The sequence below is a fragment of the Polypterus senegalus genome, chromosome 6, assembly GCF_016835505.1.
Source record: "Polypterus senegalus isolate Bchr_013 chromosome 6, ASM1683550v1, whole genome shotgun sequence".
Taxonomy (NCBI): domain Eukaryota; kingdom Metazoa; phylum Chordata; class Cladistia; order Polypteriformes; family Polypteridae; genus Polypterus; species Polypterus senegalus.
In genome coordinates, this window is record NC_053159.1 from 70058807 (window position 1) to 70084042 (window position 25236).

Consider the following 25236-nt stretch of genomic DNA (forward strand, 5'->3'; position numbering starts at 1 on the left):
GCGTAGCGGTATTCCGCTTATTACAGACTTACTACTTGTGGCTTGAGGTGCGAAGCGAGCGATGTGAGCAGAGTTCTGGTGCTCTCATCGTTCCCTTGCTTTTGTGTGCGATGTGCTGGAAAAATAGACAAAATTATGTCTGTGGAAATAATTAATGTTGATGGAGTACAAATGCCTCACCGCGTAGTAAATATCAGGGGAGATGGTGCTTGCTTATTCTCATCTATAGCTTATTTAGTGCATGAAACTCCGTCTTTAGCGGTACAGATTCGGGCTGACATTGAACGACTTTGGACAGGCACTTGAGGGGATAAAAAAAAACATAGGTTTTCGGGAGATGTTATGAATGGGCACTTTGATGTTCTCATTCCCTACACTTACATGCCTGATGTACACATGGAGCACACAAAAATTGAGGATAAAAGTCGGTCGCCTTAAAAGGCGAGTGCGCCTAGTAATATGATATTTGTAACGTCTAATATGTCTTATTTTGTCTAATATATTGGGTATCTGAGTGTAATGGTGACTAAAGGGTGTTATTTCATGTCTAGAGGGCTCTAATAATGTTAAAAAACGTATTTAGAAGGTCGTAAACAGGTTTTCTATACTCTAACTGCGAAAATATTCGATTTATAGATAAAGAATCCTACTTTTCGAAAATTCATTTATCACAGTAGAGTCTGTAACGGATTAACCGTGATAAACGAGGGTTCACTGTACTAGTAAATGAAATGATATTCTCTCAGTGTAGCATTAATGCGATACCGTAGGAATTGGAAGAAAAATATGTGGACACGTTAAACATTCACCTGACATATCTTGTCAGAATACTGTACACAAACACAATTAGGGCTGCCAAAGAAAAGACTATGACAGGATGTACTGTTGAGGGGGAACAGTTCATACTATATGCTGCAGAGTCTTCAAGAGCAAAAACATGCTTTACGTGTATATGCTGCAGACTATGAATTACCAGCCACCATCAGGAGGAACTCACTGAAACACTTTAACCCTGCTTGCACCTTTCAAGTAACTTAGTAGATATCAGCTCTTCAATAGCCAACACTGCAGTTGTCATCCCATCAACTGCTACACTGAGAAGACTACGAGAAAAAAGTGCTGATACTGATCATCGAGTGAAAACTGCAAAAAGCATAATTTTAGAAGCCATTTGAAAAAAATTTAGTGATATAGGGACTGAGCCCCTTTACTGTATGTTTACTGTACTCGATCCAAAGTATGCTAACAGCCATCGTAATAATTATAAATCCAACAAAACACTTATAAATAGGTTTACAGTTAAATTGTCAAGAAAAATATAAATTCTATTTGCGTATTCAGCACCAAGTTTACAGCACTTATTTAATAAACCCTAACCTGTTTATTTTATTAACTTTGATTAGGTTTCCTCAAAATATAATAACAATATTGCAGGAGAGTTTTCAAGAAAGGCAAAACCTGAGTAGCCTGTCAGTAACTCAAGTGCAAGTCTACATGTCAGAAACACCATGTTCAAGAGGTGAAAAGATACTTGATACTTGCTTACTGGCAGAACAATAAGGGATCTTACCTTTCAGCATCCTCTGTGAGTGTAGACAAGGAAAGATTGTTCAGCTCAGCATCACACTTACTTAATGAAAAAAGACATAGATTATCTGGTGAAAATGCTGAAAAGCTGCTTTTTGCAAAGAAAAACTTGCCATCAATGTTAAGACAAAAGTCTTAAAGACTCATTACCATCTTGAGGCCATATTGTTTTCTTATTGTTACATTCTACTTGTTTATTTTAATACAGACAACCTCTTCCTGTTTTAATGACTGTTATAATTGCAATAACAATATTTTAAAAATGTTTACATTGGTGCTGGTTGAGTGGATTTTTTAATAAAACATACAGATTGCTTTCTTTAGTGCATACTTTAATAGGCGATGTTCACCAATGCCTGATTATTCCTGGAATAAAATCAAGTTCAAATAATTTATTTTTCACTGTTCTGGGAGTATCACACAAAACATCAACTTCAAGTTCTTTACAAACTAAATATTAAGTAATCAAAATCTGTAATATTTTATGTTTTCTCATATAAAATATAATAAGGTTAGATTACTATCTTCTACTAAATATACTGCAGTTAATATTGGTCTTATTGCATGGTACTCCAGCTAAAATACATTTTCTGGTTATATTAGGTTGAATTTTACTTTTATATGGAATCAATTTAATATAGAAGTAAACTGGTGAGATGTGCTTTAGTGGACTACCATCCCGACTTTGGTTGGTGGCTCCCTGGTGCAAACTGCAGCCCTGGCTAGCTCAGTCAACCTTTCACGGACACACATTGTAATACTACATTTTTCTTTATGTCACTGTATCTGGACAGTACTGTTATGAGTTTTATTCACATGTGCATGTTAACTGTGGCACACAGGGGCTCAGCAGTTAGCATTGCTGACCAAGCATTGGATTAGATAGCCAAAGACAACTGGAGGCTTGTATAGTCAGCTTAAACACAGGTTAGGGTATTTCTGTCCTCTATCAGCACAAACCTTCTTTCCTTCTTGTGAGAATGAGAATCGACATGTAAGCACTATGATATTTCTGTATTTTGTGGGAGAGGAATTCAGCCCTTGTTTGGAGACAGAGAAGACCAGCAAATGAAGCAAGACATTATAAAAGGTCTGGACAGTGGCCAGACCCTTCGAGGCTGTGCCGACACAAGGTGTTGGAAACCCTCCCAGCGTAGGGATGGAGAAAATGGCTGACTGTGTTGATCCAGATTCCCACCTGGATAAAAGTCTGTCCATATGCCTCCCCGTCTGTAACCGCGTAAAACGTCAGTAAATGTAAGCTAAAGATATTTTGTCTCATGTGATTTTTGTACCGCCGTAATCACTATGGGAGGGATATCGCCTTTTCTGGTATATTATGATATTGTTTAATTATTTAATAAGCCACAATATTAAAAGAACACATTTCCAAGAGAGCTAATGCCTCTGCAGGAAACACACATTAACTCATGTTTGACCATTTAATTTGTTGCAGTTTGAAGGTGGGACCTGATTGAATGGGATGATTATCTGAAAAATTGGTGTCAAGTCACTGTCTTCAAATAGCAAAGTTTCTGAAACAAAGGATAAATTCCTAAATTTAATTTTGGACTAGTCGAAAAACTTTAACTTTTCAATATATACAGATGCTGCAAATTACATATAGGAAAAGTCAAATTTAACAGGCTTCTGCTGTCTTATTACACACAATTAATGCTAGATAGATTAGAAGTTAGTTTACGATACTATACTTTAAATATTTTTTACCAATATGTTGTAGTCCCCATATTCCAATATAAAAGTAGAAACAATTCTACAACTACAGGACACTTTCAGACAGCACCACATACTGACTCTCACCAGGTCAGTTTGAAATACTTCTGTCATCTTTACCTAAACATAAGTAAACTAAAAAGTAATGTAATTTTTTGGATATGGAAAGAAACCTGTGACTACTTTGAGAAAACCATGCACATAGTATCTAGGGAGGGGTTTAAATTCACCTCTCATGAGCCATGAGACAGCTGTACTAACTACTGTCCCAGAAGGAAAAAAAAAAACTAAATATGCACTGTGGCTGACTTACTTGTCAAGGGTTGTACACTGTGATGACATTATGGCTATGCTACCTGAACCAAAAGGTGAAAAACTTTCAAACCATTATCAGCACCTTTGTAGACAGATCTTTGTAACTACTGCTGCAATTTAGAAGCATGTACCTTTTAGAGTGTGGAAACATTATGGGAAGCATGCAATTTAAAAAAAAAAATTAAGTCTGGTAGTTAAATGTCAATTCATTTTCTTCTGTTCAACACTAAACGCAAATGGCATCAAATATGAATGAATTACAGGATGCATACACAGTATATGTGCAAATTTAAACAATTTTAGGTGAAATTTTAGACACAACTAAGTTTAAAGGTGACCTTCTTTGTAACTACACAACTGTAGAAATATATTTTGTGTATGCGTAAGGTGATTTTGTATGATGTTAAGTAGGTTTATCTATACTAATAAAAGGCAAAGCCCTCACTGACTCGCTCACTCACTCACTCATCACTAATTCTCCAACTTCACGTTTAGGTAGAAGGCTGAAATTTGGCAGGCTCATTCCTTACAGCTTACTTACAAAAGTTGGGCAGGTTTCATTTCGAAATTCTACGCGTAATGGTCATAAATGGAACCTATTTTTCTCCATATACTGTAATGTCACATCATCACGCCTCCCACGTAATCACGTGAACTGACTGTGAATGCAGTACATAGAAAAGAAGGAAGAGCACCCAAAGAGCGCTGAAGAAAAACGCATACAAGCTTATTCATAAGTGCAGCTACTACGGAAACAAAGCACGGTGTAAACCGTAAGTTTAAATTAAGTTTATGGACACGCTCCCTCTGCCGTTTGTCATGCCTTCGTCGAATACTTTATTCTCGAGGTACAAGTTTAATGAGAAGACACAAGGTATAAACGAGACTTTGGATCACTTTGTAACGGAGTTAAAATTGCTGTGGCGAGAAACTTTTAAGTGCCGGGTCTTAGCTAACATTAAATAAAGCCGTGGACATCGCAACATCACACAAGAGAGCAGCTCACGTGAACTAACTGAACACAGTACGAGTGATCACTTCCATGCATCAAACCTGTTCAAAAAACGCATTACACAATTGACAAGGTAAGAAAAGAATATGCTCCGAGCTGAGCTCCACAGCTAACGCAGTCTTGCGGAAGCAACTTCGTCATGCTGCCACTAAATACTTACAGAAAAATCCACAAGTTAATACACACGCTGTCTCTACAGTTTCTCCATACTTAATGTATTCCTCGCATCACCGTTATACCCTCTGATCTCCCATTTCAATTCAAAAGCCTCAAATTTCCAGTAAGGCTCTGCTTCACGATGACAAGTAATAAGTCTCAGGGACAGACCCGACAAAAGGTTGCCATTGATTTCAGGCAAGATTGCTTTTATCCTGGACAACTATATGTTGCATTCTCAAGAGTGAGCTTGCGCAGCTTCATCATATTACAACCGGAGTGCTGAACTGACAACGTGCTATATAAAGAGAACTATAACAATCGTAATAAACGAACAATAAAACAGCGGAGAACCCGTGGATTAAATAAAAAGGCAGCTTCCTTGGCGAAGCAAGGAAAAAGGATGGCCTTATATGTCGTTCGCTTAGAAAACAGCGGAGAAGCTATGTAAAGGCTGCTTCACAAAAAACCAGTGGAGCGCCTTATATGAGCAGGCAGTCACCTAAAGAAGGGAATCAATAAATATCTATAATCGTAATAAACGAACAAAAAATAGTGTACAAGCCGCAGATAAAATAAAGGAAATGATTACCTGAACAGTAAAGTAAGTCTCAAATAGCTACACAATAACTATAGCGATCGTAATAAACGAACAATAAAACAGTACAGAACCGTGAAGCAAGGAGAAACGACAGCCTTATATGGCGTTCGTTTATAAAGCAGCAGGGAAGCTGTGTGAAGGCAGCTACACAAAAAAACAGCAGCGCGCCACACTCTGAATGTACTCCTCGCATCACCGTTATACCCTCTGATCTCCCATTTCAATTCAAATGCCTCAAATTTCCAGTAAGGCTCTGCTTTGCGATGACAATTAATAAGTCTCAGGGACAGACCCTACAAAAGATTGCCATTGATTTGAAGCAATGTTGCTTTTCCCCTGGACAACTATACGTTGCATTCTCAAAAGTAAGCTCAGTGCACAGCTTGGTCATATTACAACCGGAGTGCTGAACTGACAACGCGGTATACTATGGTATACTACTGTTACACGTAGAATTTCGAAATGAAACCTTCTTAACTTTTGCAAGTAAGCTGTAAGGAATGAGCCTGCCAAATTTCAGCCTTCTACCTACACGGGAAGTTGGAGAATTAGTGATGAGTAAGTGAATGAGTGTGGGAGTCAGTCAGTGAGGGCTTTGCCTTTTATTAGTATAGACTAGCAAAATACCTGCGCTTTGCAGCGGAGAAGTAGTGTGTTAAAGAAGTTATGAAAAAGAAAAGGAAACATTTTAAAAATATCATAACCTGATTGTCAATGTAATTGTTTTGTGACTGTTATGAGAGTTGCTGTCATCAAGGATTTGATTATCATCATTTCTTTCAATCAGGTTATGTTCAAGTTACATTTCGTGTTTGTCAACCTTTATAAAGATAACTGGTTTCATTCATCGAAGCATTCACTACCCAAATCGCTAAAGGCAAGGAGGCGTGTATTTTGAACGAAAAGGGAGAAGACAGCGAAGGAGCGGAAAAGTGAGAAGAAAAACTTTAAATAAAGAGCTGGGAAGGTTAATGTAAAGAAGCAGCCAGCGGTAAAGCAAGGAAGACTCCGTAATAAGGATGGTTGGGTGTACGTAGAAGGTGTAACAATAGGATTGTTAAGCCTTATGATAATGTTTCCGCACGGAGGGTTTAGAGAGACACACCGGAAGAAGTATAGACTAGGGAACCCCGTGTGACTGTTCTGCTGTTCTCCTTCAACAGTTCTGTGGCTCTACATATTTGTATGCACCTCTCTAAACTTGCATCACTGGTTCTGCACACAATTCGGTCACGTATAAGTGAACTTTTAATCTCCTCGAAATTGCACGTGCCTGCTAACACTCTCAGATCTGTGACATAGTTGTCTATATTTTCTCCCCTTGCCTGATTTCTTGAAAAAGATCTGTACCTCTCTACAGTTTTGTTTATTTTCGGGTTGTAATGTTCATCAAATTTATGTATCATCAAGCTCATGGTTAACTCATCAGGTCTTACATCACCGGTCAGTGCCTGACACAATTCTCTGCCGCACTCTCCAATAAGATAACGGAATAATCTGACCTTAATGTTTTCCTCTGCCTCTGGCATTGCAAGTTCTGTGAATAATCTGAACTCATCCTTTCATGTTCTCCATGACTTCGCCAGGTCTTTAGCATCGAGGCTTAATGTCAGTGGCGGTCTCAGACCCTCCAATTTCCTTTCGTGTTAGTGTCTCCGAGTCCTGAACTTTTAACAGCAAACTGGCGTGACTTTCAGCGCAGTTCCGTCACCTACGCGGCCACCATGTTTCTCTCTCGAGATAATTAAAAGGCACAGACTCACGCTTCCAGGTTATGTCTGTTTATTTCACAGTATTTAAAGCCAGAACAAAGTCAGTTCACATGAGCCGCTCAGAGTACATGCATTGAAGCTTCTCAGCTGTGCTTGTGCTATCTCGTGCGATCTCTCTCGCAAATATCGTATTCGTCTTAGGCATGACAAACGCCAGCGGCAGCGTGTCTATGAACCTAATTATAAGTTAAGCTTTACACCCTGCTTTCCTATTCGTTTGCATAAGCACAGTCCTTCACCAGCAATTTTAACTCCGTTACAGCAATTTTAACTCTGCTACAAAGTGATCAAAAGTCTCGTTTATACCCTGCATCTTCTCATTAAACTTGTATCTTGGGAATATCGTATTTGTCGTAGGTATGTCAAATGCCAGTGGCAACCTGTCTATGAACTTAATTTAAACTTAAGGTTTACACCGTGCTTTGTTTCTGCAGTAGCTGCACTTATGAATATGCTTGTATGAGTCACTCGTTTCATATTCTTTTGCTGTCTTCTCAATTGTGTAATGCGTTTTTTGTTCAGCGCTCTTTGGAGCTCTTACTTGTTCTTTGCATTCTGCGTTCACAGTCAGTTCACGTGAACCGCTCAGAGTACATGCATCGAAGGTTCTCAGCTGTGCTTGTGCTATCTCGTGCGATCTTGCGATGTCCACGGCTTTATTTAATGTTAGCTAAGACCCGGCACTTAAAAGCTTCTCTCGCACTTCCGCCGAGTTTGTGCCAAACACTAGTCCATCCATGACTATTTCATCTTCGTTTGCATAAGCACAGTCCTTCACCTGCGCATATTTAGCGGCAGCGTGTCTATTGGATTGCTTCCGACGGACGGCCTTATATGGGCAGGCACTCAATTACGTGGGAGGCGTGATGATAAGGGAAGCAACTCTGCCTCGCACGGCGACCGAGCTGCAGGCTATAGCCGTATATATGTACGAATGAAGGTTCCAGTTATGACTGTTACGCGTAGAATTTCGAAATGAAACCTGCCTAACTTTTGTAAGTAAGCTATAAGGAATGAGCCTGCCAAATTTCAGCCTTCTACCTACACGGGAAGTTGGAGAATTAGTGATGAGTCAGTCAGTGAGGGCTTTGCCTTTTATTAGTATAGATAAATTATACTTTTAAATGTCTACAACAGCCGGGGTTTTAAGTTACACAAGATAAAAATGTATTTGAACTTAACAGAATCCTAATGTTTACAAGCTCTACTTGCATGGATCATGGGACACGTTGTGGAATGGGTATGAAATAAAATCGGGTTCAAACTGGCTCATTTCCCACTAAAAATACTGGTGATTGAAACCAGACTCAAAACTCTCAATTTGTGCATCTCTACCTATAAAGCCCCAATCTTCCTAGCATTTGGTTAGGACGTAGTGCAGAAATATACCATCAATATTTAGAGTTGCAGTTAAAGTATTGTGTAGATGTTACTGAAGTCACTGTTGTATTGGAACTACGTGTATAGTTTTTAGGTGCAGAAGGCCGATTCCATTAAAATTTAAGAAAATTTGTTAAGAAAGTTAACTTTTTGTAGAGATATCTCAAATGGAGCACAGTATATAAAGTTTTTAAATTTCAAATTCTCCTACTAAAAATCACTGGTGAATTTTCATACTTATCTGGCTTAAAGGAACATTCCACCTAAAAATAATACTTTTTATGTTACATATGCCATGTAGTTTGTAGTAATGGCAGAGAAATTCATACTCATATCTCATATTTTCATGCAGGATGGAAATAAAGTTTCTGAACAACATCAAATGTTATCAAAAACGTACATGAGGACATATTATTATTATTAATATATTATTATTCACATTACTTGTGTTGCATAATCGACACATGATGTCAACCTGAAGCATGCTCGCAATGTCTCAAATACATGTACCAAAATACTGTTAAATAAACTACTTATGGAAAATGCTCGTGTGAAGACCAGCCACTCTACCTCATTCATCAGTGAGGAATTATGCACACTAACAACTTATTCATTGCATAAAAACACAGCACTTTAGAGCCTTTAGAAACATGCAGTTTCCAAATATTCTGGGTTTATCTTCACAAATGAAAAGAAATGCTTTATGCAGTCTGTGTCCTAACTGGTTATTGTATTGATACAAACAGCCTAAAACAGTCAAAGATACCTTAAAAATCAATTACCCATGTCATATGTATACATAAAAGAAAAAAAAATTCAGTTCCCCTCCCCACCTTAACCACTCGCCCTCTCCACATCACTAAACTGGCATCCCATGATGCACAGTACTTTAAAAGATTCTGCTAAACTTACGAACTTCACCCTCTTTGCTTTTGTCTAGTTTTCAATTAGGTAGAAAGCTGACTGAATTAACAACATTTATTTCCATATCATATTTTCATACAAAGAATGTAGCGCAAAGTGATTATTCTTCAATGCTTATCCTTCTCTACTTCAAACTTTTCTTCTGTATAATTTAACTTTATATCTTTCCTGCTATTCACGCCAAATGCATTTTTTTGTATATTGACTTTTTTAATAAGATGCTTTGGATAAGCGTGCCTGCTGCAAAAGTAATAGTTATGAGGAAACATTCAGTGGTCATTACAGTAAGACATTTAGTACTAGTGAAGTGCCCCAGCTTGTATAAAAGAAAGTGCCACTGATATTAACTCTCCTAGCCTCTGGCCGAATAAAAAGGCATTCCTGGGAGAAAGAAAATAAAATATAACAATAAAGACTTAGACTATTTCCATATTGCTATGTTTTCATTTAAAAACTTCATTTTTAAGTGAAAATGATCTCCATCCATGTAACTGTTTTCATATTGTTTATGTGAGTATCTCCGCACACACTAAAATGACTGAAAACAATTATGTTGCAAATGTTTGCCTACACTGGGCATATGCACATTGTCAGATTCTTGAAGGGATAGCAGCGCTGCTAGTCGTGAGATTTATTGCAAGCTGTAGTTACCAATAAATTATTTGCCTTCTGAACATGTATTCAGCATTTAAACTGAACAAAACGCAATTTTGTGCATACAAGTAAGCAACATAACAAACATCATCAAAAGCAACTCCTCTTACATCTGCCAGGTTGGAATATGATTTTCTACCGTGAAGGGTGGGTGACCAATCAGGTAAAGACATGTTGCAATGAGCAAAAACCAATCAGGGAAAGGCCATGTAATAAGTAAGAACAAATGAGAACATGATTAGAGTTTGTACTTTCAAAACTCTTTTTCACCCATCCACACTGCAACGCCAAGTCGGCATTTTCAGAAGTATATGACTCTGAAGAGCATATTCAAATGTCGCAGTTTCCATCCAGTCAAAAGATACACCTTTCACCATCACAAACTGTAGAGTAAAGCAGCAGAATGTTTCATATTTGGTAACAAACAGAGGGTTTGCTAGGAAGAAAACAGCCATAACAGTGCCACAAGTGGATCAGATTTTGCACATGGGTGCACCTGTACATGTCATTTACCTCTATGAAACACAAGTACTGCAATAAAAAGAGTAAAACAAGCAATTTTAAATAATACACCAATATAAGGATGATAATTACTCAATGTAAAATGTTACAGGAGGATAATAAACATTCAATTATTCACATACTTGAAACATAGAAGTCAGTTGTTGGCATGTCACAGCAGCAAAAGTTTTGTATACAATAAAAATAATACAGCGGCACGGTGGCGCAGTGGTAGCGCTGCTGCCTCGCAGTTAGGAGACCCGGGTTCACTTCCCGGGTCCTCCCTGCGTGGAGTTTGCATGTTCTCCCGTGTCTGCGTGGGTTTCCTCCGGGCGCTCCGGTTTCCTCCCACAGTCCAAAGACATGCAGGTTAGGTGGATTGGCGATTCTAAATTGGCCCTAGTGTGTGCTTGGTGTGTGGGTGTGTTTGTGTGTGTCCTGCGGTGGGTTGGCACCCTGCCCAGGATTGGTTCCTGCCTTGTGCCCTGTGTTGGCTGGGATTGGCTCCAGCAGACCCCCGTGACCCTATTCGGATTCAGCGGGTTAGAAAATGGATGGATGGATGGAAAAATAATACAATGTATTTATATAGTGATTTCCCTTGTGAAATTTCATGAAACTCAACACCACTTCAAAAAGGAAATCCCATTCAACAGCATTTTATCAAAAGTATCTCCATTATTCAAGTGAACAATATTGTGCCTTTTCTGAAATATAATATAAAATATACAAATACTAATTGTAACATCAGCTTTAAATAGAGGTATATTCATTAAATTTTTACTCAACTTTTATTTAAAAAAGCCAGAGTTAGTATTCATAAAAATCAAATAATTATTCAACGTGGGGGGATATTTAGCATAGAGTTCATCATTTTTCTTACTACCAGATCTCACGTACAATGCAAAAACCTAGTAACTCCCATTTTTTCCAAAACTGAGTTTTTTTTTTTCATTTTTGCAGTTACTAAGTCTTTCCTGATATTATAAGGTAGTGGTGATGGCCAAATATGTCTTCATTCCAGTCATAGCATGATGGAAAAAGCCATTATGTACACAGCATTTTACATACTGCAGGACAAAAACCTAGCAACTCCACTGACCAAGATGATGTGACATAGTAGGTTTTTCCACAGTTGGTGAGAGATCTACTTGGTTTGTGCAAATGTAGGCATCCTATGGGTAAAGGGTGGGTGTGGAAGTGATTTATTTCAATGTTTTCATCTTTAAAAGAACACAGTTCTGCTCATTAGTGTCAAAGTAGACATATCCTTTTTCATTTGCAGACTTGAACAACATGTAAACAACTCAGTGAAGAGCACTATACAAAACAAACTCAAGGAGTTTTAAAAAGATGACCCACAGATTTTCAAAATTCTTTCCACAATTAGACCACAAAGGCTCCAACAAGTACTCCTAAAAAGATACTCTAACATTTCACTGTTAGAAAGGGAAACATCCCTCTTGGCAGTGTGTGTTATACAATTATCAGTTTTAAACAGATTACAAGTAACATTTTTTAAAAGTGTGTATTTTTACCATACATGAGTGAGAAGTGATTAAGACATTACCACCCTGACACTGTCACAGAATACAACAGATGTGATATGGAATAAATAACATTTAATGGTTATTTTGATTATGTTTTTGCTAATGGAAACTTCTGCCTAGCAACCATCTAAAGCAAAATATTCAATCAAATGTAAGATTATAAAGTGTGCTCAGCATTAATTGTAATAAAAATAAACTTCATACTTGATTTATATTTTTGAATATACAATGGGAAGTTTGAAAAATCTAAAATACACCTTATGAGAAGGATTCAGAAGCCATAGTGAACTCAACACTTATCAACTTAGTGTTCAGAAGCCATTAAGGCAAACGGAATGTTGGGTTATATAGCGCCCTGATGTGTGGAGTACAAGCCCAAGAAGGTTATGCTCAAGTTTTATATTTAACTGGTGAGGACTGATCTGGAGTACTGTGTAGTCTCCAGGCTACAAAAAGGACATAGCAGTGCTAGAAAAGATCCAGAGAAGAGTGACTAGCTTCATTCCAGGGTTATACGGGATGAATTATGAGGAAAAATTTTAAAAGCCTGCGGTAGGCTGGCGCCCTGCCAAGGAATTTGTACATGCCTTTCGCCCTGTGTTGGCTGGGATTGGCTCCAGCAGACCCCCGTGACCCTGTATTAGGATATAGCGGGTAGAATAATGGATGGATGGATGGATGGAAAAAGCGGAGCCTTTTCAACATAAACAAGAGAAAATTAAGAGGAGACAATTTAAGCGTTTAAAATTATGAAGGGAAATAGTACCGTGGATTGAGACTGTTATTTTAAAATGATTTCATCAAGAACACACAGTTGGAAACTTGTTAAGGGTAAATTCGCACAAATATTAGAATGTTTTACTTTACACAGTGAACCACAGACACTTTGAATAAGCTTAGTAGGACTTCATGAACTTTCAAAACTACACTTTACATCCCACTAGTGACTTCTCCTTTTACACACCAATGATCAAAAATTACTTTGCATAAAGATGTGTCTTGTCTTATTCTGGAAAATCACAGCATCCTGCTGAACCACCACAGACATTCTGTTAAATATTTAGCATACAAAAGTAACATATTAAGAACACGGTACCAAGGGAGTGGGGGTCCCTAGCTTCTAGTTTTGGTTTGGCTCCATTCAGAATGCCACGAACACATAATAATTACAGAAAATCTATTCAACTAGATAAGCTAAACCAAAGCTGTGCGAAGCAATATCAAATCATTTAATTATTTTATTAAGACTACCGTCTGGCCAGTTCGAAATGAGGTAAATGTGGCATTCCACAGGAAGTGTTATTAATTTCAAACTAAGCTGCACACTCAAAAAAGTAAGTAAAATTATTACTGGTAAATCTGAGAGAAAATAATACTAAAAACACCAACAATAAATTAAATAAAACCTCTACATAACATCATGTAAAACGCTTCCTTACCGTAACTGCCACCACGTTATGCGCGTGCGTGTGCGCATGCGCTTCAGTGCAGTTTAGCGGTATATAGGTAAAGAAGAAGTTTTCATTCACAAAAACATTTTCAACACATTGAACACCATCACACACCAGGGTTTATATGATGGAATTAAAAATCATGGATAAATATATAGAGGTAATTTTTCCCTTTAAAAATATCTGGAAGTAAGTATACTTGTAACATGCTCAGCTTCAAGTAAGTGTAAGCTATTATCACTACACTTACATTTTTTCTGTCGCACAGAAAGGAGTCTGTTGTTACAGTTCGAATATTACTAATTGGTTAACTTGTTTTATTTTAAAGGTTAAGAAAGGCACTTTTCTTGATTGTTAATGTCATTCTAATTTAATTCATACATTATTGTGTATTTTTGAAGATAATGACTTTGTTTTTTAAACATTTAAATAAATGTAAACAGTCAAATCATAATATGTGAGTGTTCTGTGTATTAAAATGGACAGAAATGATTGAAGAGCATTTTAGAGATAAACTAATTAAGAAATAAAAAGAAATCAGAGAACGTTCCTGTTGTGTTCTTCTTGACTGTTGCTCTTTGGTACGACAGCGGTGACGTCTAGCAGATTCTCAACTTTTTAACACGCTATAATCGACGTGCGCACAGGAGCCTACTGCGCATGCTTGTGTGGAAACTGCTGCCTCCAAATCGAGGCACTTTTCTTTTTTAAATAAATAAACGAGGAATTAAATAAATAAACATAGTGAAAAATGTCATGATTAGTTTCGATACAACAGTGGACTAGAGCAAATGCAATTCGCTATATTTACTAAAATCATATTTACTTACTTTGAGTCTACATTAGATTTGATACGACGCTTATTAATTATTCTGATAATATATAAAATGACTAGTATATGTATATATGTCTTATTTATTTATTCGTAATTTGTGCTGAGAAGTTTGTGAGCTCGGAGGCCCTCTTTTGTGTGGAAAGTGCGGCTCCGATTGGAGTGCCTCGTAGGGGGAAGAGAGATGGCGTGTCTGTTGGAGGCCCCACTCCGCATCAGCGTGCTGTCTGTGAGTTAAACAAATCCAAATGTGTTGTCAAATTCCTACTTAATTACTTACTTACTCTCTCCGTACTACTCTAACATCGTACGCTGTTGCTTTGTTTATAATTAAAAATGATTTAAGTTACTTATAGGACTGCCACGTTAAGATGCAGTACCAAGGAGATTTAAACACGGGACAATTCTGCCAGACCTGACTCGTTTGTATTTGAGTTAATAGCTGCCGGAAACATGGTTATAATTCACATTAGATTGTTTGTGATTGTGGTTGGTGCGGAAATGGGCATGCTGTTGGCATTTGTGTAGTTCAAGACGAAACCAACAGGTTTTAAAAATGTTTTTGATTTCAACTGGAGACGCCCCCTTTGATTTGACAGCGCAAGCACTGAAGCAACAGACTGGGCCTGATGGGTCAAATCAGTCCGTGGGCAGTGTAGTTGGGGTGAGTTGGTAGGACAGGACAAGTGGGGTCACTTAACGTAAATCAGTCTAAAACTAAAATAATGAGGTACGTATCGACATGACGAGACAGAATATTTTGTAATGGGCTGCAGAAGCAAGGCGACTTGGACTTTGGCTTAACATGGTTGAATACAAGGGAGATATATTGATTACAGCTAGCATAAGATGCATAGTTTGAAGAAAAGCGCCTAACTCAAATATGAACGGGTGATCTGCTCAGTAATTGACTCTATGGTCTCAGAGAAACATTTTTTTTAAAGTCAGTATTGGTCGTAGTTTGCTCTGTGATCGTCCGTAACGTGTAGTTAGTTTTTACATGGGCTCTTGGGGGCAGTGGTGTTTTACGGTGTGCTCAGGTAGGTTACAGAAGGTCCACAATTTGCCGGTGGAAAAATTTTTATTAAAGCCGGTAAAGTGAGACAGTTGATGCTGCTGTTGTCATTGTTGAAGAAAACAACTTTTTTTTTTAAGTTTCAACTGAAAGTCATATAATATGCTATTTCTGTTATAAAAGAGGATTTTTTGTTTGGTTAGATTAGACATTAGATTAGAGATATTTATTGTCGTATACACTGCAGGAGCTTAGTGAAATTCCTGTTACACTGGGTGATGTATAAATAAACAGCATAAATAAGATAAGAGTTAAATAACAAGTAACATACAGTAGAATTACACATAAACCAGCAAGTGGGTACAATAGACAGTTCAGGGCACATAGGATGAGGTTACTGGGAGTTAATTGACTTGACCTGGGTAAGAAACATTTCCTGAAGTGGGTGGAGTGAATGGTGTGGCACCAGTAGCACTTCCCAGTAGGCAGAAGCAAAAACTGGGGATGAGCTCGATGGTTGTCGTCAGAGATGATGGATTCAGGTCTCCTCACACGCTGTTTGAGTACATGGCATGAAGCTGTGGAAGGTCATCCCCAATGATTTTAGAATCTGTACAGAATGTCCTTTGGGTGGAGTTTACAAGTTAAAATGACAGCATTTTAGTACATATAATGTGTTGATACCAATATATATTGATTCTGTGGCCATATAAATATGGAGTATCCTGTAAAATTTTAAATGCTTAGTGTCTTTTAAATGCAAAGTCTGTTGAAATATAGGCTGCATTTCAATACATTTATGCAGTTATTGCAGTAATTGCTTGCACAGTGTATATTTTGCTTTAAGTGCACTAAAATTAATACTCAGTCCAAAAAATGTTATTTTTTTATGTGTTGGCAGAGTAAAAACATTTTTTCTTACGTTTTTGTGGATAGCCCTGTCTTCAGTTTCAAAGTTCTACCCCACGTAAAGGGGCTTCCTGTTTATGGACTACTTTCATTTTCAAGAAGTATTTACCAATATTTTTGCAGAAAATGCATGCATTTTGCACATTGTGAACAAATGGCTGGATGACTTGGCATGTAGATTATGCAACCTGAGTAATGAGGGAATTTTAAGATATTTTATGCTGTTGTTCAGTGTTCATTTCTTTCCATCAGAAACATTCTGACACAAGAATGTGAGATTAAATTTTCTTTTGCATCCATTACTGCAAACTACATTGGGTAAGTAACATATAAAAAAATCAATTTCCATGAGTCCCCCTAATTTGGAGTGTTCATAAGAAGTTTAATAATTTACTTAATGAGGTAGAAGTATATAAGTAAGAATAGTTGTGCCAGGTATTTGAAATATTTAAAAAGTGTGTTTTCAATTCAAATGTTTAAAGTGTAAACATTCTTATCTGTCATATAGAGGTCCACAGAGGGCTGGAGTCCCAGTGGAAGTTAAGTAATGAAAAATTACATCATATTCATAATCACTGACCTTGAATTAATCTGATACTATACTCCACATGCTTGTATTTGAAATATGCAATTTTTAATCCTCTGGGAGTTTTTCTTAGAGGGCTAGGACCACCGGTAAAGAATTAGATATCAAAAATATTATCATACTAGCAAAATACCCGCGCTTCGCAGCGGCTAAGTACTGCCTTAAAATTTTTATGAAGAAGAAAATTAAACCTTTTTAAACTGAGGGAAAATATACCAATAATTATTTGTTAAGGATCTCTTTGTATACCACATTGTTAGTTCGGCCCTCCGGTTGTAATATGACCAAGTTGTGCGCTGAGCTTACTCTTGAGCATGCAACGTACAGTTGGCCATGTGAAAAGTAATCTTGTCTGAAATCTCACAGCTTGGATTGCTGCTGTCATAATCTGTTTGAGTTTCATGGTTTGTTTCAATTATGACAGTATTTGCGGGACTTGTGTTGAAGTGACATTCGGCATCTGTTAAGCTTTGTAAGCCTACAACCGGTTTCATCGATAACTTCGCATCCAGCTTTTGAGAGTTTAAACATTCATAAACATCAAAATGTCCACTACTCAAATCGTCACCCGTGAATCTAAGATGTTTAAGAGGCATTGGCCGTTGTCGAAAGGTGTAAAATATTTGCCCATTTCTGTACACTTGAAAGCGACAACCGAACAATTCAGCGGCAGCCATCAACTCACATGCAGAACCATAGGTGAAGGGCTTAAGCATTTCACTCTTATAGTGCTCCTGTGTAGTATAATTGTCTCCTGTACCGTCATCAGTCCACACCTTGAACCTGTCCCAGTCATTCAATACATAAGACACAATGTTCCTCCGAATATCAAGAGTGAGCCTGCAATATGTAACTAAGAGAATGGAAAAGGCAGGTGGCATCTCCGGGCATGGAAACCACTCGGTAAGTGACAGTTCTTTGATCGATGGTGATCACCTCGATAGACATGTTAATGGGGGCACGGTTGGAATGATCAAGGAAATGGGTACCTGAACAATGTAAAGTAAATCTAAAATACATACACACTAACTGTAATCGTAATAAATGAACAATAAAACAGTGGAGAAGCCTTGGATTAAATAAAAAGGCTATAGTAGGGAGACGTGAATCCCGTCGCGAAGCAAGGAAGGGAATGTAGAGACTGGAGCGACAGACGTCCTTATATAGGCAGGCAACCAACGTGGGAGGCGTTGGGATTGGGGGCCCAACGCAGCCTCACACGTTGACCGAGCTGCAAGCTATGGACGTATATATGTACGTAAGTAGGATTCATATAGCGTTGGGAACCCGCGTACCAAATTTCTTGAAGATGGGCCCATAAGTAACAAAGACCGTTGAAAAGTTCAATATGGCGGCCAAATGTGGCATCATACCACCGAAATAAGTACCAAATTCCAGTATTCTGCCTACACGGGAAGTTGGAGAATTAGTGATGTTGGAAAGTTCAATATGGCGGCCGACAGTGGCGTCATACCATCAAAATAAGTACGTACATCGGTTTCGGTTAGCGCAGGGAAGCCGCCTACCAAATTTCGTGAAGATGGGGCCATAAATAAGAAAGTTCAACATGGCGGACGTTATCGACCGTTATGACCGTTATATGTAGAGTTTCGAAATGAAACCTGCTTAACTTTTGTAAGTAAGCTGTAAGGAATAAGCCTGCCAAATTTCAGCCTTCTACTTACACGGGAAGTTGGAGAATTAGTGATGAGTGAGTGAGTCAGTCAGTGAGGGCTTTGCCTTTTATTAGTATAGACTAGCAGAATACCCGCGCTTTGCAGCGGAGAAATTGTGTGTTAAAGAAGTTATGAAAAAGAAAAGGAAAAATTTTAAAAATAACGTAACATGATTGTTAATGTAATTGTTTTGTCATTGATATGAGTGTTGTTGACACATATATAATATATATTATATATAGCAAAATACCCGCTCTTCGCAGCGGAGAAGTAAAAAGAAAAGGAAACCTTTTAATATCGTAACATGATTGACAATGTAATTGTTTTGTCATTGTCATGAGTGTTGCTGATATATCTATACTAATAAAAGGCAAAGCCCTCACTCACTCACTGACTCATCACTAATTCTCCAACTTCCCGTGTGGGTGGAAGGCTGAAATTTGGCAGGTTCATTCCTTACAGCTTCCTTACAAAAGTTGGGCAGGTTTTATATCGAAATTCTACGGCGTAATGGTCATAACTGGAAGCAGTTTTTCTCCATTTACTGTAATGGAGATGAGCTTCAACGCCGTGGGGGCGGAGTTTCGTGTGACATCATCATGCCTCCCACGTAATCACGCAGTACATAGAAAACCAGGAAGACCTAAAAAAAGCGCTGAAGAAAACATGCATTATATAATTGAGAAGGCAGCGAAACAATAAGAAGCGAGCGAGTGACATATACAACCATATTCATGACTTCTGCTACTTCGGAAACAAAGCACGATGTAAACCTACACTTTAAATTAAGTTCATAGACAGGCTGCCGCTGGCGTTTGTAATTTAGTGCCTGCCCATATAAGGCCGTCCGTCAGCGGCAATCCAATAGCAAACTCCCACTAAATATTCACGGGTTAAGGACTGTGCTTATGCAGAGGAAGATGAGATGGTCAGGGTGGTGTTTGGTACAAACTCAGCGAAACTGCGAGAGAAAGTTTTAAGTGCCAGGACTAAGGTAACATTAAATACAGCCATGGACATAGCACGAGATGGCACCAGCACAGCTGGGAAACCGATGCATGTACACCGGCGGCTCACGTGAACTGACGAGTGCACAGATAAAAGCAACAGTTCCAAAGAGCTGAACAAAACCGAATTACACAATTGAAAAGGCAGCAAAAATATGAAGCGTTTGATACATACAAGCATATTCATAAATCCAAAACAAAGCACACGTTGGAAAAAGTCAATGTCCGCTAAAGGAAGACAGTGTAAAAAACTGTGCATGCAGTGTGTCAGGTCTCAGATAAAGAAGAAGACGAGCTGTTTATTGATGCAGTAAGAAAGCGAATTGATGAATGAAACCTGTCATCTTTACAACGATTGACAAACACGGAATGTAACTTGAATACAACACATCCTACAAATACGAACCTGTTTGAAAGAAATAATGATAATCAAATCCTTGATGACAGCAACACTCAGTAACACTCACAAAACAAATACTGTATATTGACAGTCATGTTACATTATTTTTTAAATGTTCCCTTTTCTTTTTCATAGCTTTTTTAACACACTACTTCTCACTGCGATCTGGATATATATATATATATATATATATATATATATATATATATATGTGTATATATATATATATGTATATGTATATATGTGTATATATATATATATATGTGTGTATATATATATATGTATATGTATATATATATATATATATATATATGTGTATATATATATATGTATATGTATATATATATGTATATATATATGTATATATGTGTATATATATGTATATATATGTATATATATATATATGTGTATATATATATATATGTATATATATACATATATGTATATATATAACCCGATCTACATACTCGAATAATGGATACTTTATTCGCCAGCAAAGATTGTTTTGGTAAAGTCATACTCAGTGTATTCATTAGATGAACGGTAAAAAAGTAAGAGCGAGGGGAGGATGACTTAATGAGGCATGCAGGCTGTAGTCTTGGCGTCAACTCTATCTGAATTGCGATCACATTTGAAAAAATATATCTTTTCAAGTTCTATTTAGTCCATATGTGTCAAAGAGAGATCATTTTATATACTGTATTATTGATATTAATGTCCTGGGTATATGAAGCGCTGGTAACACAATAAACTACAGATCCCATAATGCAGCGCTTCAGCTGCCTTGCCGAACACTTACCGAGTTAATCAAGTTATTGCGAAGCTAGCTCACACGATGCTGAAGAGAAAAGTTGATTCTGAAAATAGAGCCTTTAAAAACCGATGGGAGGCTGAGTATATGTTTACTAAACCCGTATGTCTCATTTGTGGAGCTAATGTGGCTGTAATTACAGAATTTAATCTAAGACGTCACTATAAGACAAAACATCAGGTTAACCTGAATGCAATGCAGAAGATACAGAAAGCAGCATAATTAAATAAGAATCTGACACTTCAGCGGACGTTTTAACCCGTGCACAATCACAAAGTGATTTCAAGTGAAGCTGCTTTTATGGGAGACACAAATGCACCAGTGTATGGAGGAATATTTCGGACAAAATGAAATAAATAAATAAATGCGTAAATAAATAAAAGTACTGTGTTTGCCAAGTAATGTTAAACCAAGTCGTCACTACGGTGTTCCCAAATACGCACTTTGCTGATAAACTGAGCGCACTGAGTTTGCACGGCGCTTTGGTGACTTCGAAGAACAAAAAAAGTCCGTCTACATGCGGCTCGAACCTTGTGCATGTTTGGTAGCACATATCTGTGTGAGAAGCTCTTCTCAGTGATAAAGACTAACAAAACAGCACACAGAAGTCGCCTCACTGATGAGCACCTGCAATCCATCCTGAGAATCTCCACAACACAGAACCTCACAGCAAACAGAAACGAACCTGTGGCCAAAAAAAGATGCCAGGCGTCCAGCTCTAAAATGACATATGAGCAAAGACAACTGAATGATTTGATTTGTTATTGCTGAAAGGAACACATTTTATTTATATTTCTAGGTTTTGTTATGCAGCATGTTCATATTTGAATTTGTATCATTTTGACAGGATATATTTTTATGGAGAGCAAAATCTTTTGGGATATTTAAAATCTAAGTTTATTTTTTATATAAAATTACATAAGAGTAAATAAATGTGAATGTTTGTTCTTTTAACGTTTACTTTATTTCTAACTTGTATAATTTAGACAGGATAAATTTTTATGTAGAGCAAAATATTATAAGTTGTTTAAGGTTTGAGTTGATTTATTCACGAATAATATTCCTGTCTGTTTTTACCATTCCTACCAAACATATTTCTGTCGACTAAATAAAAATTCCTTCTATTTAAAATTTAAATAGAACTTGAACAAATACGATAGTTCATAATATCCACGCAGACTTGCATGTAAGAGCGGAGTTATCCGTTTTAACAAGCAGCGTATTGCACTGATACTGAAATAGCTGTGTGTGTATATATGTAGATATGTATGTATATGTATATATATGTTTATATATATGTGTGTGTATGTATGTATGTGTGTATGTATTTATGTGTGTGTGTATATGTATGTGTATATATGTAGATATATATGTATATATATGTGTATATGTATAGATATGTATATATATATGTTTATGTGTGTTTGTGTAAATATATATATATATATATATATATATATGACAACAACACTCATCACTCACAACAGTGACAAAACAATTACATTGACAATCATGTTACGTTATTTTCAAAATGTTTCCTTTTCTTTTCATTGCTTCTTTAACACACTACTTCTCGCTCTGCTGGTATTTTGCTAGTATACATATATACGCACGCACATATACTATGGGGTGCCAAACAGGCAAATACATTGATTTTCTGCATATATAAAGTCAGCGCTGGAATATATAAAGTCAAAACCTGAATATATAAAGTCAGCGTCGGAATTTATAAAGTCATTCCTGATTATGTAAAGTCAACATCGGAGTATATAAATTCCTTCCTGAATATATAAAGTCAAATTTAAAATATATTGATTGAAATGACTCTGAACTGAACTAAGTTAACAAAAACGTATTCAGAAAAATAAATTAAATAAACACTGTTCGGTTAATGTTTTGAAAATGATGCATGTGCCCTGCCCAGGATTGGTTCCTGCCTTGCGCCCAGTGTTGGCTGGGATTGGCTCCAGCAGACCCCCGTGACCTTGTGGTTGGATTCAAAGGGTTGGGAAATGGAAGGATATTCCAGCGCTGACTTTGTATATTCCAACACTGACTTTATATATTCAAGTTTTGACTTTATATATTCCAGCGCTTACTTTATATATTCCGACACTGACTTTATATATTCCAGCGCTGACTTTATATATTCCAGCGCTGACTTTATATATTCAAGTTTTAACTTTAAATATACAGACGCTGACTTTATATATTCAAGTTTTGACTTTTTTTATTCCGACAGTGACTTTGTATAATCAAGTTTTGACTTTACAGTAATCCCTCCTCGATCGCGGGGGTTGCGTTCCTGAACCCCCCGCGATAGACGAAAATCCGCGAAGTAGAAACCATATGTTTGTGTAGTTATTTTTATATATTTTAAGCCCTTATAAACTCTCCCACACTGTTAACATTATTAGAGCCCTCTAGACATGAAATAACACCATTTAGTCAAAAGTTTAAACTGTGCTCCATGACAAGACAGAGATGACCGTTCTTTCTCACAATTAAAAGAATGCAAATAGATCTTCTTCTCTTCAGGAGCAGAGAATTTCAGAGGGAGAGAGAGCTCGCAAAGAAAAGCAAACAATCAAAAAATCAATACTTGTGCTTTTAAGTTTGCCGCGGCATTTTTAGAGGAGCGTCAGTATGTTCTAAGCAAACAGCCCCTCTGCTCACATCTCCTCCGTCGGGCGCAGAGAACGTCAGAGAGAGAGAGCGAGATTAAAGCAACGATCAAAAAATCAATACATGTGCTTTTGTGCTTTTAAATATGCGAGCACCACAATAAAGCAGCATTTTTTTAGAGGAGCGTCAGTATCTTTTAAGCAAACAGCACCTCTGCTCACACCCCCTCTGTCAGGCGCAGAGAATGTCAGAGAGGGTGAGAGAGAGGCAGAGACAAGCAAACAATCAAGCTCCGCACGGGATGCATATCTTATAGCATTGAGGAGTTTTAGTTAATATGTAATACATGCTCTGATTGGGTATAGCTTCTAAGCCATCCGCCAATAGTGTCTCTTGTATGAAATCAACAGGGCAAACAAACTGAGGAAGCGTGTAGCATAAATTAAAAGACCCATTGTCTGCAGAAATCCGCGAACCAGCGAAAAATCTGTGATATATATTTAGATGTGCTTACATTTAAAATCCGCGATAGAGTGAAACCGCGAAAGTCAAAGCGCGATATAGCGAGGGATTACTGTATATATTCGGGAATGACTTTATATATACAAGTTTTGACTTTATATAGTTAAATTTAGTCATCACTGCATAAATTTTTCTTCACCATAGAAATTTAAAGACTAAATTCAACTTCTGTTACTACCAAAGATATTTCTGCCGACTAAATAGAACCTACTTGTATCCAAATTCGAGCTATTGAGCTGTCGCCTGCCTGCCTGCCTGAGTAAGTCACCCTCGCTTCGCTCTTACTTTTTTACCATTCATTTAATCATGGCTAGTGGCGGAAAAATTATAAAATGGAAGGAGGATTACACTGAGTATGGCTTTACCAAAACAATTATTGATGGCGAATAAAGTATCGATTATTCATAAAGCTTCAATTGGTGATCTGGTTTTCTGTGTTAACCTCATTTTTTCATACTTCTTCTCAAACCAAGGGGGTGCGAGGGTAAAATGAATTGGGAAGTGATGATCAATGTAATTGGTGTACTAGGAAATCATGCATTGACAGAAGTTCCCCTTTGCTTGGAATGCAAAGTGTGATTAAATGCATTATTTTTTAACGCATTATGGACAACATGCATCAAAGCTTCTCAGCTGTGGTTGTGCTAAGAAAAGGAAACATTTTAAAATTAACGCAATACGATTGTCAATGTAACCTTATTGTAAGTAGTGCCTGGAGGATTCAGTGTGGAGAAACTGTAGAGACAGCGTGTGTATTAACTTGTGGATTTTTCTGTGAGTATTTGGTGGCAGCGTCACAAAGTCGCTTCCGTAAGACTGCGTTAGCTGCGGAGCTCAGCTCAGAGCGAAATGAGGTGAATGGGAGGGGAGATGATGACGTGACTCCCCCACCTGCCTTAACTGTCAATCCCCCACAAACACATCGTCTCGGAATTTGCATAAGCACAGCCCTTCACCTGCAATTTTAACTTAGTTACAAAGTGATCAAAACTCTCGTTTATATCCTGCGTCCTCTCATTAAACTTGTATCCCACATTACCCGTGGGTATGACAAACACCAGCGGCAGCCTGTCTATGAACTTAATTTAAACTTTAGGTTTACACCGTGCTTTATTTCCGAAGTAGCAGCACTCATGAATATGGTTGTATATGTCACTCTTTCGCTTCTTATTGTTTCGCTGCCTTCTCAATTATATAATGCATGTTTTCTTCAGCG

General features: G+C 37.4%; 2 protein-coding genes across 10 annotated transcripts in view; one reads left to right on the forward strand and one right to left on the reverse strand.

Annotated features, from left to right (window-relative positions):
• Positions 1–13687, reverse strand: part of dbr1 (debranching RNA lariats 1) — a 66747-nt gene extending 53060 nt beyond the window's left edge. The window contains exon 1 of one of the 2 annotated variants that reach the window (XM_039756311.1): positions 13626–13687. The gene's annotated coding sequence lies outside the window, so the exon portion shown is untranslated. Of the gene's footprint in view, positions 1–1570; positions 1628–13625 lie in introns of those variants that run through there. The other variant, XM_039756312.1, reaches the window with a different exon arrangement.
• Positions 13688–13726: 39 nt separating this feature from the next.
• The window catches only part of armc8 (armadillo repeat containing 8), a 276158-nt gene continuing 264648 nt past the window's right edge, over positions 13727–25236 (forward strand). For 4 of the 8 annotated variants that reach the window (XM_039756310.1, XM_039756309.1, XM_039756303.1 and 1 more), the window contains exon 1: positions 14381–14698. In XM_039756310.1, coding sequence (XP_039612244.1) covers positions 14654–14698 — 45 coding nt within the window. In that variant the 5' untranslated portion in view covers positions 14381–14653. Of the gene's footprint in view, positions 13798–14379; positions 14699–25236 lie in introns of those variants that run through there. The other 4 variants (XM_039756304.1, XM_039756308.1, XM_039756305.1 and 1 more) reach the window with 4 other exon arrangements.